Below are 15,084 nucleotides of genomic sequence, written 5' to 3'. Positions count from 1 at the left end.
AGTCTGTAGTAAAGAAATTCTTGATCGATTAAAGACATGTCCCGCCAATCGATCACTTGCATAAAAAGGGGGCGTGACAAAAGCTCTCAAAACTATTACGTATCTTAATGTATCTGATCTAAACTCCACTTGCAAGACTACAAATGCACGCAAGTTCATGCAACTGTTTATACAGTGATGTACTACAGAATGGTGTATTTATTTATGTAAAAGGCTGATTAAACTCACGATTCACTCCCAAATCTTTAGTAAACTCACTCCTTTCTGCAGTTATCCTATATAAATCCTTATAATTTACATAAAATAACTGGTCAGCTAATAAAAATTTTGCTCATCAACCAAACGACTTCGCGAATACAGTCCGATAAAGCAATTGTGTTTCATCATGACCAAATGCTATGTTCCTAATTTGCTCGTGTTGGTGTCGTATGCTGTCCTCTGTGATGACCTTACCTCTAACCTGAGCACCGAGTCACTGCGGTCTCTCATTACAAAGAGACACATCCTCTCCCTTCACCTCCACCAGTGGCTGTGACAGGGGCAGACCACACCTGTTCAACCTGCAGCCAACATCACATAAAGCTACAAGGAACTAAGGAACGGAGCAACTCAGCAACTCAGCAACACAACACTTGTTTTTTTCTGGTATCTTGTGTCAAATAATAGCTCTGTGGCTGTAATCAACGCTCCGTCTTGTCAGTAACTCTGGACAGATTTGTGACAACAGAACGAGAGGTAACGTTTGAATGAAGGACTCCAGTGTGGATGCATGGACTCAGCTCAGGAGAGAGTGAGGATCGAACGAAAATGCTGAAATTAAACAAAACATATACATATATTTTTGATCAGTTCAATGAAGGACCGTTAATGCTGTATATTCACCTTATTCTGGGAGTTGCTGTGGGTGCTGCCATGGCTATTCCGGTTGTATTATTTTGAATGGGACTGCCAATCTTAACAGAAAATAAGTTCTATTCGGAATACAAAAAAACGTTTTAAAGCCTCCCAGAGAATCGGTACAGTGTTGACTTGTTGTTGCATATAAAAACTGAACTTTTGACACAACTCATCCTACTTTTTATCACATTTTAGCTGCAAAACCTTTCCCAGATTCACCATTGAAAGAAACGGGATTCACGCTTAAAGTGGAAGTGCAACCTCAAAGAAAGCGTGTTTTCGTCGCATTTATGGCAAAAGCGGACAGTGTCGAATAAAGTCTAATCTTATCCCCTACGTAGTTACTAAGCCTGAGTGAACTGTTTATTATGAAGTCTTGAACTCAGCAACAGTGAGGGACATACCTACGATCATGTGGTTGCAGACGTCACAGAAGGTGGGCTTCTTGAAGATGTGTTCCATGAAACAGTGTCCGGCCGAGTCGTGCAGGGGGTTCCTGGCTTGCGGGCGTGAGGTGGGAGGGGGGGCTGAGGGGATGGCCGGAGGGGCAGAGGGGATGGCCGGGGGAGCGGAGGGGATGGCAGGGGGGGCCATGCCGATGTTGCACAGATGCCCTGTGCTGCTGCTCACGTCCGACAGGAGCTCCGTCTTGTTTTCACTGCTGTTACGGAAGAAGTTGTCTGCACTTTTACTGCGGATGCTCTTGGTTTTGAAGGACAGTGAGCGCTTTAGTCTCTGCAGCTGAGAAAAAAGCAATAAGAGACAATATTGTACATATATAAACAGATATGGTTAACACAAACATATATGGGATTTATACATATACATATTTATTTAACTATTTGAATTTGTAATGTCTGTTATCTGAGGTGAGTGACGACATTAGATGAATGCGATCATTGTTTTGTGGCATATAAACAGATCTAAAATGTTCAAGTATAAATCGTAGTAAATAAAAGGAACCATCTGGAGTGACTTCTAAGTGAGAATGTTTACACTTCTTCAGGATGTCATTTCTAACCTTACATAGAGCAACACCTTTCATTCCCATACTCTGCATTCCTTCCACTTTCATCAGCACATCTCTAAAATCACCTCATTTAACCTGTGCACCAGGAAAGAATATGTGTTTACCTTTGATTATTTTAAATTCTACAAATAAACAGACACGTAAAAATAAATGTTTTTTTCTATTTGACTGAGTGGGACCAAAAGCCTTTATGGACTATGTTGGCAGAGTTCCCGTGCGGACCATTTGGATAGCTTTTGGCTTCAGCGTCAGAACATTATAGTCACAATCAATCAGTTCTACAGGTCATCCAGAAGAGAATTGATTCACACCCCTCCATTATCAACCACACACCCACTCACACACTCATACACACGCACACATTTCTAAAAGGGCAGCTCTGGCACTGTTAGTCTGTGTTTGATGAGCATGTTTGATTATAAAGAGTTTACACATGTGCTCCCGGGTTTGATTGGTTAACCATAAAAAGTGATTGTGGAGTGGTGTGGGTGTGAGCATGCATCCGGGAGTCTTGACTGTATTATAATGGCAATATGTTTACATGGGCTGTCCTGTCAGTGCCAGGCAGGTTAGTAGGAACCAGGGGATGAATGGATGATAAAAGTGCTTAAAATTCACAAGTACATTGCATATATACAGTATAAAACGGAGCATCGCCTCTGTATGGAAGCTGTCTAATGTTATAAAAGGCAAAAGTTGTGATTGAACAACTTTTATGTCCCATGCAGGAGGCTGAGATGGACCAGGCTATGGTCTAAGTGTGGAACCTCACCTTGCGCTTCTGTTGGTCTGGATTCATATTCTTTAAGGGAACAGAGCAGAAGAGCTTTATTTAAAAACAAAAGTATGGCTGTTTTATTGATCCCTTTGAGAAATTATACATTTTAGGGCCAAACAAAACATCAAAATCATTAGTTAATTCTATAATAAGTACATCAAGCTTGATTAAAACTGTATTGGCATATTGCTGTAATATTTTGATGGGATTCTGATGAAGAAAGGGTTGAGTAAACATTAGGACTGTAGTTAAGTTTACTAAAAAAATTCTTGTCCGACTAAAGATTTATTAATTGAATAAAAAGGGGGAGTGGCAAAAGCTCTCAAAACTAATATGTATCTCTATGTATCGGATTGAAACTGGTCTCACACCTGCACAGGAGTTCATGCAAAAACTGCTGTTTATGCAGAAATGTGATAGGAAACATTGTATTTATATAAAGACAGATTAAACTCAAGATTCGCTCCCAAATGTTCAAATAATCCACCCCCTATCTTCTTCTTTCTGCTGTTGTCCCATTTAAATACAATACAATTTAATTTAATACAAGTTTTTGTCGACTAAGACACCGACAACTGATTAATCGACATGTGGAGCAGAGTAACACTAAAAGTAACTTAATACATAAAAAATGGGGCTGTGAACAAGAGTTGATCTGAAACTAAAATCCATAAGTCCTCCCCGTCCACTGAAATAACGTATTTAACAATCTGGTCTGATGTAGTGGTTTGTCCAAGTTTTAAAGTGCAGAAAATGTTCGACATTAATCTCATAGACTTGCTGCCAATTTAAGACAGCAGGAGAATTTAAAGCACGCTCACTGCTGTGGGGGAGCCAAGCACTTTCACGTCACAAGATGAACGGCTCGTCTGTCCTTGTGAGACTGGATCAGCCTGAAATGGGACGTATACGTGTAAGAGGACCGTGGGGACTCAGTGTAGAGTAGTGCAGAGTGATGGACGTGAGCCCCAACAAGCAGCCCGCAGCACATCAGGACCACATACAAGTACATGTCCCTGGTAATGCAGTCAACAGTGCATTATGAAAGGTACAAAGTGACTCTAAGTAAAAGGGACATTTCTTTTATAATATACAAAATTACTATCATTTTGAAATAGCCCCTTGTCTGTGCTGTATTGAAATACGAGTATGTGGAGAGAATCTTCTTCATACTGATGACTAAGTTGGTTATATGGCCAAGCTGGAGGGAGTTGATCTGGCAACTACTGAGCTTCACCCATTTACCAACAGAGCCAAAAATGTTTTCATATTTTTATTTCATTTTATACCTATCCTTTGCTCCATTCTTCTTACTGTTACTAGTTACTGTTTAATGGAAAATAATATTGATCTAATGCCTCTGCAGAAACTAACAACACATTATCTTTGGTAGGTCTAAGTTTGACATATTGGTTGTCCTATTATTAGCCTATTATATTATTCCATGCGTAGATCTCCAATGGGATTGAAGGTTTAGCAGCATGGATTATCCCACGCCATCTCCAACAAATGTCATCCTTACATTTCAAAGATGGGAGTAAATTGCTGGTGCCCTTTAATGACATTTAAATGACGCTCTCCCCTCTTAATGGAGCCTCAGTCTACTAGAGCTACGCACAGAAACGTGGCCAAAAAACGCGCAGAGACGTGGCCAAGTGGATGAGAACTGTCCCGCTGTAAATGTTACACGCAGATGAGGTAGTAGCATGTGTAAAAGTTGATTATAACAGTCCTACCTTAGTCTCGTGTTGGCTGGCGGTGGGTGATTTTGGACTCTCTTCGTGTTCGCGCTCGTCTGCGTTGACCCCACTTTCGTCCTGAATCATGTTTGCCGGAGGGATCATGCTCTCTCTTTCGTTCGATGATGTCCAAAAGTGAAGCCCTTTAAAGTTCCCACGCTGCTCTCTTTTTAGATTGTCTCCATTCCACTTCGTGAGGAAAGACGACAAGTTGTCCGGACGGTGACGCGGCGAGATGGGAGCTTCATCCGCACCACCACCGCACTGAATGCCGCTGTATCAGGAGAAAAAACAACCAACTTTCTGCAAGTTAGTTTAGTTTTGCAGAGCCCGCGTCTGTTTAACCTCTCTCATCTATCTGGTTTTGTGCGTAAAGCAGCAGCGTGACATGTCCAAACGCACACCGCGCGCTCCGCTCTGGCAGAACTGCGAAGGGCGGAGAGGTGCGAGCGACTCAGAGAGAGGGAGAAGGCAGGATGGAAGGAGGAGAGACGTGACACAACACGAGACTGTCCTGCCAACATTGCGATGGAAGACACGCTCACACTCCCATATGTTTCAATGAATCACAGCCACTTTCGAGAAGCAGAGCCGTGGAACATTACACACATAGTTGTTCACATGGTTAAATATCCCCAAAGTTAGGCTACTGTTTACTATAACACACGTGCTAAAAAATGTGTTTTAGGTAGGTGGAAAATGGATGCAGAGAAACAGATGAACAGAAGAGCCAAAAACATCAATACTCTGTCTGCCAATGCCATTAAGGTTTAATAGCCAAGAATGTGGAGATGGATACATCTTTAAGCTTAGTGATATTAATCTTCTTCAGCTGTTTTGAGTTGATTGACAGTGGCTGGAGTAATTCACTGAGGATTATATGGAAAAAAAACTTAACTCTATCATTGCACTAGGCCTTTATGATGCCAATATAAACATTTCTGTGTCTGCTACAGCCTGCAGTTCATAACGATTGGAAATCACATGTGACTTTTGAGAAGGACCAGTGGTTTGGCATAAGGTTTTCAGACCAAGTACAGGTGCTATTTGTCCTGACTGAAGCTCCCATCAGCAAATCAATCACAATCAGATACATTTCAAGCCCTTCAATTAAGCACACTCCATCCCTTCTTCTTCTTTGCTATTTCAACTACATCCCACAACCCTCCTGGGCTCCATTTCCACCACAGCAGCAATACCATCACCCTCTTCAACCTGTTACCATTCGCTTCTCTTTTTTTTGTTTTTTTTTAGACATAATTAAATTGAAATTAAACGGTTTTAAATGGGGCATATTAGAGCATTCTATAGTAGACTGGCAGAGGTTGGTGAGACTGAATCTTTCCTTTAGTATCAAAAGAGAGTTTGAATTTTTAGTATTAAAACAAAAACAACACCGTGAGCACAGACCAGCCCCTCCAGACTGGACCTTGTATTCCTCAGTCAGTTTTGAGTCATGCCACGCTCTCCCTCTGCTCAATGTGTTCAGAGTGTGAATCAGCCCCACACATCAGCAGGGCCCGAGTCTGTGTGAACAGGGAAAGAGCAACAGGAAAAGAAGTGTATAATTTTCTCTGTATGCGGCTGTACCATCAGTGGACAGAGGCGTGAGAGCACAGCAGAAGACAGACATAAGCAGATAGGGGCTCATTATTCTAAATTAGAGTCTTTATCCAAGCGGAGAGCCAATAGCCAAGGTTCTCTACACATTAGTAACCAAATACAAAATGCTGAGATTCCTGCCCCAACATTGCATGCGCAAACACATGCTCAGGTGGGCTTATACTTGTTCTGATACAGCTCAAAATCATTCTAAAGTTATTCAGGAAAGGTTCATTTCTGTCCAGTGAAGGTGAATTTTTTAGTACTTGCTCAAATATCTAGTTTCGATCAGTTAATATCTGATTTTCAATACTTCTGACAACTATATTACTACAATATCCCTGGTTTCATTGCCAAAGGGAGGAGGCCTTTTGGTGAGTTGTTGGATGCTCTTCCCTGCAGCCTCAATTGCAACTGTTTTTTTTCCAAGCTACGAAACAAATAGTCCAAAGAGAGCATGACTAACTTGCAAATATAATCATAGAAATTCAAAACTTTTGTGGTTAAATTTAGGTAATGGAGGTCATGTCAAACACTGTTACCAGGAAAGGTGAGGTGACTTGAGCCGTAGGGGGATTGAGGAATAAGAAGAGTGTGAGTGTAACAGGGTAACAGGTTCCTAACACGTATGACAACATGTGCAGAGTCTCACGTTTATTTAAGAAGTTCACGTGCAGCAGATATTTGCTAATTATTAACTGTAACTTAGGCAGATTCTTTGGAACGCTCTAAAAGGTAGCAACATGTCTCACGTATTGAAATGAACAACTAAGGCTGCATAGAGTCAGTGTTGTCATGATATTAAAACTTGATTTCTAAAGAGTAAACTCGATGCTCAATATTGATCCCGATACCACATAGAATACAGTTAGTTCTATGATTCTTTCTCACGTTCACTGGTGTCTGGCATGTCTGGTCATTTTATTTAAAATGTAATGTAATGCTTTCAGTGGCTAATCTATAATGATTTGATTATGATTTGGTCACAGTGACATATATTAAGAAAACTAAGAACAGGTGAAATATGCCCCAAAATATACACCTGGCTAAGGAAAACTCCCATTAGCCAGATGAACAAAGAGGTCAATAAGTAACACTTTATAATAACTGCACTTTAATGAAACATAAAAAACACTAACCCTCCTAACTCTTTTATCAAATAGTTACTAAACCTGAATCATTTTAATAGAGCTAAACAACAGCTGGACAACAAACAATGCAATTAGATTTGTGATTTATGTTTCAATAATGGGATTCTGATCTAAGTTCAGTTTAAGCGTATCCAGAAGAATTGACGAAAAAAAATTGAAAAATGCAACACCTTTCACAACACACATCTAAACTACACAATTAGAGTTTTTTTTTTTTAAATCCAGAATAAGGGTATTTTGTTCTTTGTGGTGGAAATTATATACTTCAAAAATTACTGCCTTTGTGATTTGTTAACTGTGTATATTTAAATTTTGATTAATCTTGCAGGTCAAATTCTTAAGTCAATATTTGTTCATTTTGAATTCAGTTTTTCTTTATGCTTTAAACAGCTTAGTTATTATGTATTTAGATTTTTGATTAAGGCCTTACTGTAAATGAGCATCTCTTCTCCAAACCAAACCATGCCTCTGTTCCATTCCGACTTGCTCCAGACGGCACATTTAGCCTCTGACAGTGCATGTGTCTCCCCCGGGAGCCTCGGCATGGTGTTGCTTATTTTGGGACTGTAGTTTCCTGCTCGCACACATGGAGATCGCATCAGCGCACCAGCCAAGACATCACCAGACAAGCAGCCAGGGCCCTGTCTGTAACAAGAGGTCAAATTCACAGCTTGGGTCTTCACTGTAATCGTACACATAGATTACTTCAATGGTGACTGTTTGAGTGCATTTTTGTCACAGTAAGGTGTGTTCATGATTAATTGGTTAGTTGCAATTATGGATTTCATTTAGACATGGGCTGATATGTTTTTTTCATGTGTAAAATACAGTATGTCAGGATCCGTCTTTCTGCTGTTTTCCTACCTACCTGCACCTCTGGACCCGGTGACATTTACCACATTTACCTGATTACTCACCTGGACGATAAATTAGTTGAATTACTTACCAGCTGTGTGTTGCTTTTGGGTTCTTAGTAAAACTGTGACAAAAATAAAGCTTTGTGTGTGTTTTTAGGCAGCAGGTCGGCCAAAACATAATCATCTTACATCCTCTGCTACACTAAAAAGTGTAACTATCAGCCATACCAACCAACCAATATATCAGACAAACTGTAATTTTACTTATAAGAAAAAACTGGCAATGAATTATTTGACTGTATAGAAGAACAGAACAGTTATAAAGGCTATAATTTGTCAGTGTTGGTAATAATTAGGGGTGTGTCTAATTGTTGATATGCTTGAGCCTTTTAAACGGAGAGTACTACACAGCCACAGTCCTGTCAGTAAAGACATGTGGTTTGGAGTAGAGTTCAGACTTGAGAGAAGAAGAAATTGGACTGGGTTTAGTGTTAAATTGTAATGATTTAAACCCTGCGTTATTTATATTCTGAAAATGAATACTATATAGGTATATATATGTGAAGATAAAATTGAACTGAATATTGTGATTACGGTAACAACAGTAGTTCAGTTTGTAGAGTGTTTGTCCACTGATCCAAAGTTTGGCAGTTCGAATCCCGCTCTCGACATAAAGATCAATGGCTGCGGGGTAGGATCCACAGACGAGCAGGTTGGCGGTGCGATTCCAGCTCCCACAGATGAATGCTGCCGTTGTGTTATTGGGCAAGACACTTAATCCACCTCACCCTCAGCATCTGTGTACGCTGTTGAGTGAATGGATGAGCAGTTCCTTAATGTAAAGTGCTTTGAGTGACGTGAAGGTGGAAAAGCGTTGTGTAAAAATGTGACCATTTAATCGATATGATAAAAAATAGTGCTTCATTTTCGCTCAGCCCTAAATGATAGAAATAATTTAGTTGGCTCGTAAAGACTATTATAGAAAAAAAGTATAGCACATTGACTTCAAACCCGGCGTTAATTGAAAATCCTCCATCTTGTCAGTGTCTTCACCTGAAAGTGAAGTTGAAAATGCTGCAGTGACCCAGGCTGACATAAGACTTAGCCTGCTCCACTAACGGTCAATCCCTCAGCTGCATAATTACTCTTTCTTATGAGATGAGCCAGAATAGACTCTGCAGGGGATACAGTCATTACCACAGGAAAAAATATGACTGAAGAGATTTAGGTTACGCGAAAATTAATACAGATTTAGGCCACGGGTCAAGTTAATCACTAAATTTTAACCCGAGACTAAGTTTTGTAGAAGGAAAAAGCAGCAGTTTACCAATGGAGTGGGTACAGCTTCACCTGGAGGACAAATACTATGAAGCAAACATAATCTGGATATTTAAGGTTGGTTAAGTTAAGGTTAAGTATGTATAAGGGTAGCAAGACAAGTTGAACCATACTTTTTAGACAAAATGATGCACTGACCGAGAATATGTGGATGGGTATTGGCTAAAGATAAGGATACATCACTTAAGTTGTAGCTGAGAAAATCTGACAGCTGGATTACCACCTGCTGCGTGCTCTGGGGTGTGTTTTGAGGTCTTTAGAGGGGCACAAAAACTTGAATGAATGAAACAACACAACTCCAGGTTAGTTTTATGTTTTGTGATAAAAGATAATTGATCATATTGTTTCAAGATGTGCAAATTTTGAATATGGAGTATTGAAAAACCTGCATTCTTACTTGTCGATATCCAAATCTCACAGTGCAATATTATCGTGATGTGTGTCTCACGGTACGAGATTTATGGAGATATTGTGGAGACTTTTTCCTTTTAAAATGCCTTGGATAGACTGTAGTTGTAGCAAAACAAGGTATTTTCTTACCATTGCATTGTATTGTATTACTTTTATGGTTTTAACTTGTTCTGTACAGTGTCCTTAGGTGTTTTGAAAGACACTCATAGTCTGTAATATTAGTGTGAGACTTCTTAAAGTACAAAATCACGATATTTAGGTTATTGTTGCAGCCCTAGTCTTACTGTGAGTGAGGTCACTTCTCCACAAATCTGACTTATAAAACGACCTGATGGCATCCCCTGCTTGTCTCTGTAGAGGTAGAAAAGTTTAATACCATACTGTTGAATGTTCCAGGCAGAGCAATAAACACGGTGACAAGCAGGTGACGTACCCTCCACCTGACAAGTTACATAATACACCTTTGACAAACCACAGACGATGGGGAAAATTTACGATTATTTTTGCATGTAGGATTTTTTTTTGCTACAAACTTTATTCGCAGGGAAAACCAAAATACTGATGTTGGGATTTAACCGAAAGGCTGGGGTCAGGATTTAACCAAAACTAAACTCCCATCGCAGCTCTACTGTACATGATAAGAAAGCAGTCCTGTAGAATCCACATGAAAAGCCAGCGCTCTCAGTAAATGTGGTCTCTCTCCTTCTCACTCGGAGGTGTGAAAGAGCTGTGATGGAGACAGCCTCTCTCTCATCACTGTATCCTCTGCGGTGACGCACTCAGAACACACTGGTACTTATGTACAGGCCAGGCTCCTGTGTCAATCAGGACTGATGACGGCACACGGCCAGCTGATCCACAAACCACACACTGGACTGACGAGAAGAGGGATCCCATAATGCAACTGGCAGCCAAGCAACTACGGCAGGACAGTGTATACAACTATACAACTATACAAAAAAAACTGACATTGTGATCAAGTATTTCAGACTAACTGAGCCCACTCCTGTCACGATAATCACCTGTATGTTCAATAAATAAAACATACACTATATTTTGGGGTATTTATTGTGTGTACATTTGCAGTAGTGAAGTAGGTGAAAATAGTGAAGTGAAAGTGAAGTAGGAATAATTCTATATGTTTAATGTGCCCTTGTATTAAAGGGGCTTATGTAGAATTTAAAATCATATTAACATGTATGTGTGCATCTCTAACTAATTATCCAATCAGAAAGCATAATGAGCCTCCCCTGAGTCACTCCCTCATTTGGGTTGCCAGTTCCAGTGCTGAAATCCAGCAGTTTTAAACCTAAAAGGACTCTCTCTGATCTGAATGTTACTACCTCAACCCCAGCACCTGCAGCCTCCCTCTACTGCGGCAATATAGACTGTCCATATAAAGAGAATGAGAAAACTCCTCTATATGTGTGTATGTGTGCTCTGTCTGCAGGGTAAAGCACTGGTATGCAGATCACATATGATGGCACTGTCTTATTTAAAACTGTATGCAGGCTACATACAGTTCTTAGTAGTGACATAATAACCAAGCTGTTGCCATTTGGTTGGTTCTTATCCAATCATGTTCTATGTAAATATATCTTTTTAAAATGTCACCCTATCCAGGTTCTAAAATGTAGCCTGGTTTATTATTGTACTGCCTGGTAAAAAGCCAAGAAGCCTATATAGTCTGCATATTAACAACATCACTGAATCTTTTTGCAATCTCAGTTCAAATACGGCCTGTAGAATCGAAAAGTAAAACTGAGCAATACCATCATGACAAGATAATACAAGTCTGACTTTGCAGAAAAAGCCATATGAAATGCTCTGCCATATTTGGTCCGTTAACTTCAGCACCAGAATCAGGACAAATCTGTTGACTGTCCACGCCAGCCAATCTGCGCTCCTTTGTCTAAATGCTCTCATCTTTCGTCAATGTGATTTATCACTGACCACACGAGAAAATCAATTATAACCTGGTCCCTTTGAGGCGTTTGTCTGCGTATGGCGTCTAATGAATTCAGTGGTCAGGCGTGATATTGTGGTAGGCTAAAAAAAGGCTGCTGTGGTGGTGGTGATGGTTGGATCCAATTAATAACACATGTACAGTAAAGGGATGAGTTTAGCCTGGCCTCATAAAGAAACCATCGTCTTTCATGTCTGTCCCTTTGTGATTGCATCGTCCTGGCTCACTCTCACTAAAAATCTCATTAAATTGACAACTCAAGATCTCTTGGTTAGTAAACTTCAGCGAGTCTTTTCATATTATTAATGAACTTATTGGTTTTATTGGCAATGGCTGTGAAGTAGACCCTGTACATAAAACCGCACATTTTTGTCACCATTTTGCACAGATACATGACAAACAAAATGTAAAACTACAGCATAAAGATTGAGAAAGGTTAAGTATCCGAGATATCAGCATCATTCATTTGCGGGAGCTGGAATTGGACTGCCAACCTGTGGGTCAGTAGGTCTAACAGCTAAACCACAAACAAACCGCAAACCTTCGAATCTGTGGGCAAACGCACTACCAACTGAGCTACTTCCGCCCTTTTAGAGTAAAAAAAAGCTAGTTTACACAGATATATAAACCAATTTTGAGAACTATTAAGCGGCTGATGTGATTTTGATAAGGAACTGTTGATTGTTTTGGTTTTGTTTAATAGAAACTAGCACTAAATCGATTTGCGTACTATTTGCTGTAAGGAAGTACTGTTTATTGTTCATTTTTAGTCCAGTTCAAAAATGTAGTGGAGTAGAAAGTATAGACAGATGCGGCTCTAGTAAAGCAAAAAATTCCCACTGTAAACTATAATCACAGAAGGCCTACTTTTCTACTTTTAACCCTTTTATGAATACTACATTGTGAAATTGTACAGTAATTCTAGGTGTATTTCAATCACATAAAATAAAACAGGGGCTTTAACATCCAGTTCACCCTGATTAGACCAGTGTTGTCTTCAGTGAGAGATTGGTTATGAAACTCTCAATATCATTTTATATGGGAGCGTTAAGACGTTCTATCTTTGTAACTAGAACATTGTGTACAAAAAAGCAAATACTATCCCTCATGCAGCTCAGAATCATCAGAATTTCAAGACTCTAATCTCCCCGAAGTGTGTTTTCTTACACAGTCTGTCCATTCAAGTTGATGTTAATACGTTTGGTGAAAAAGGTTTAGATTTATCACAATATCCAAAATGTCAACTATATTTATAGATAGATTTTACACTAATTTTATGACAAGTGGCAGATAGTTTTGAGGGATTTCTCTCCAAGTGATGCTTGAACTATGCAGCATCATTACGCAGGTGGTAGAGTGTGGGGGAATACAGCTTCAAAACTGTTAAAATTCAGTCAAATGTCAAGTTAAAAGAAAAGAGACAATACTTTTTATAATAATGTGCCAAAGAGAACAAAAATGTATCAAAATACTTCCACTGGTTTTACTTAATTAGTAAACATTACATATTAGCTATAGTGTTCATGTTGTCAATACTGTCTACATTAAAAAAACGATTAGTAGAATGAAGTAGTTTCAATTTGATCGTTTATCGCAATATTTATCTTTATATATATATCGTGCTTTGTTATCGTGACAGGCCTGCTTCTCCCTGGCATTTAACACTAGCTGCACAGGATATCTTGATGTTTTATTGTTCTTTTCCTATGTTTTGTATTATTGATATATTTTACTTTGTTTGTGACTTTAGGGCAGCTGAACCTCTTTTTTACGCTACATAAATAAAATTGAAACTGAAACTGAATCTGAAAAATGTTGAAAATCACATTCTATTGTCTAAATAAAGAGTATTTTTTATTATCATTCTAAAAACAGTACCAGTAGCCACATAAAAGGGTAATGTGTCATCCAATTGCGTAAAAAAAAACCTATGTGAAAACTATTACTTAACACAATCTTTGATCCTTATAAGGCACGCTCATTTGAAAGCTGATCACTTAATCCACCTACTACATGATCCAATATGGGGGCTCTGATCATAACCATTTCTGGGAACAATTAACTTAGCATCACAAAGCCATCATGTTTACAGCCGAGGTCCGCTAATGATGCAGACATATTAAAGAAGCCCCTCAAAAGACCCCAAAATAGCACGTAGAGTATAGAGTAAGTATGAGTCATGAGTGTGTGTGTGACGTGGGCGGGAGATGCGTGGGGTTGGCGGGGAGGGGGGCACCCTGTCAAACACTCACTCAGTTGACGGTTGCTACGACACCAAATGGAAGATGACACTCCAACCAAACAAGCACCAAATACGCACACGCATTTGAAGACAATGTAGATGTTTTGCATGTGGTAAATCAATGGGGGCCATGAGAGGAGCTGGATCCAATGAAAGGAGGTACGATTTGAGCTGTGGAGGGGTGAATATGTCCCTTTTATGGCAAGTGGTTTTAACAAAAAAATACAGTTGGTAAATATATTTGGTTCTTATAAAATAGTATTGTATATTGTATAGAATTGTGAGGAACTTTGTGATTCCCAGGCCAGCTCTTAACCTATTTTGTCAATGCATTCAGTCGTCAAATGTGCAATCAACTCTAGCTAATAAAAAAATGGTAAATTATCACATTTTTGTATACTGCTTTTCCACCATCAAGGACACAATGACAGCATTCATCTTTGGGAGCTGGAATCAAACCTTTGGATAAATGGACAAACGCTGAGCCACTGTCGCCTTGAGCAACTCTCTAAAATATCTATTAATTGTTTGTTTTTTTATTCCTAAAATAAAATGAAAATGTGAGATGCCTGAAAACCTGCTTGGTGTAAATGAGATTCCGTTGTCCTCTGCATCAGCTCATAAGTGCCAGACATATTTATCGACCAGATCCATCAAAACCAAAGCCTTCACACTCCATAAAGAAGAGCACAAATGCATTTTCTCCTGTGGCAGAGGAGAACACTGGAAGTGACAAATGGCCCCAGTGGTGACAGGCTCTGGGTGAAATTGGGAGTCATTTAGGACAGTGGAGGCTTTTTCTGAGAGAGGTGCAGACAGACAGGGATGAAAGAGTGACTGATGCTCCACATCACAGGCTCGAGGGCTACCACATTCAAGATGGTTATAGTTAGTTATAGTTTAAAGGCATTTGCATATAACTTGGTTTTATTATAGAAATTAAGCTATAAATCACATATTTTCCCTGTAAGAATAAAAAATATAATCTACTCAACTTGGCCAGCAACGCCAGAACTTTAAAAATCAAGATGAAAAATATCCTGAGCCAAACTCTGATCTACCCACTGTGGACT

The 15,084-nt window shown here is 39.4% G+C and overlaps 1 protein-coding gene across 2 annotated transcripts in view; it reads right to left on the bottom strand.

The window, feature by feature from the left end:
* stac (SH3 and cysteine rich domain) overlaps positions 1–4,863 on the bottom strand; it is a 33,082-nt gene extending 28,219 nt beyond the window's left edge. Inside the window, exons 1-3 of one of the 2 annotated variants that reach the window (XM_055230925.1) lie at positions 4,442–4,691; positions 2,700–2,729; positions 1,302–1,638 (exon numbers count right to left, since the gene is read on the bottom strand). In XM_055230925.1, coding sequence (XP_055086900.1) covers positions 1,302–1,638; positions 2,700–2,729; positions 4,442–4,549 — 475 coding nt within the window. In that variant the 5' untranslated portion in view covers positions 4,550–4,691. Of the gene's footprint in view, positions 1–1,301; positions 1,639–2,699; positions 2,730–4,441 lie in introns of both variants that reach the window. The other variant, XM_033987954.2, reaches the window with a different exon arrangement.
* Between the last annotated feature and the right edge of the window lie 10,221 nt (positions 4,864–15,084).

Source organism: Periophthalmus magnuspinnatus, chromosome 22, assembly GCF_009829125.3.
Source record: "Periophthalmus magnuspinnatus isolate fPerMag1 chromosome 22, fPerMag1.2.pri, whole genome shotgun sequence".
Lineage (NCBI taxonomy): Eukaryota > Metazoa > Chordata > Actinopteri > Gobiiformes > Gobiidae > Periophthalmus > Periophthalmus magnuspinnatus.
Note: the sequence above shows the minus strand (reverse complement) of the source record. Positions and strands in the feature narration are given on the sequence as shown.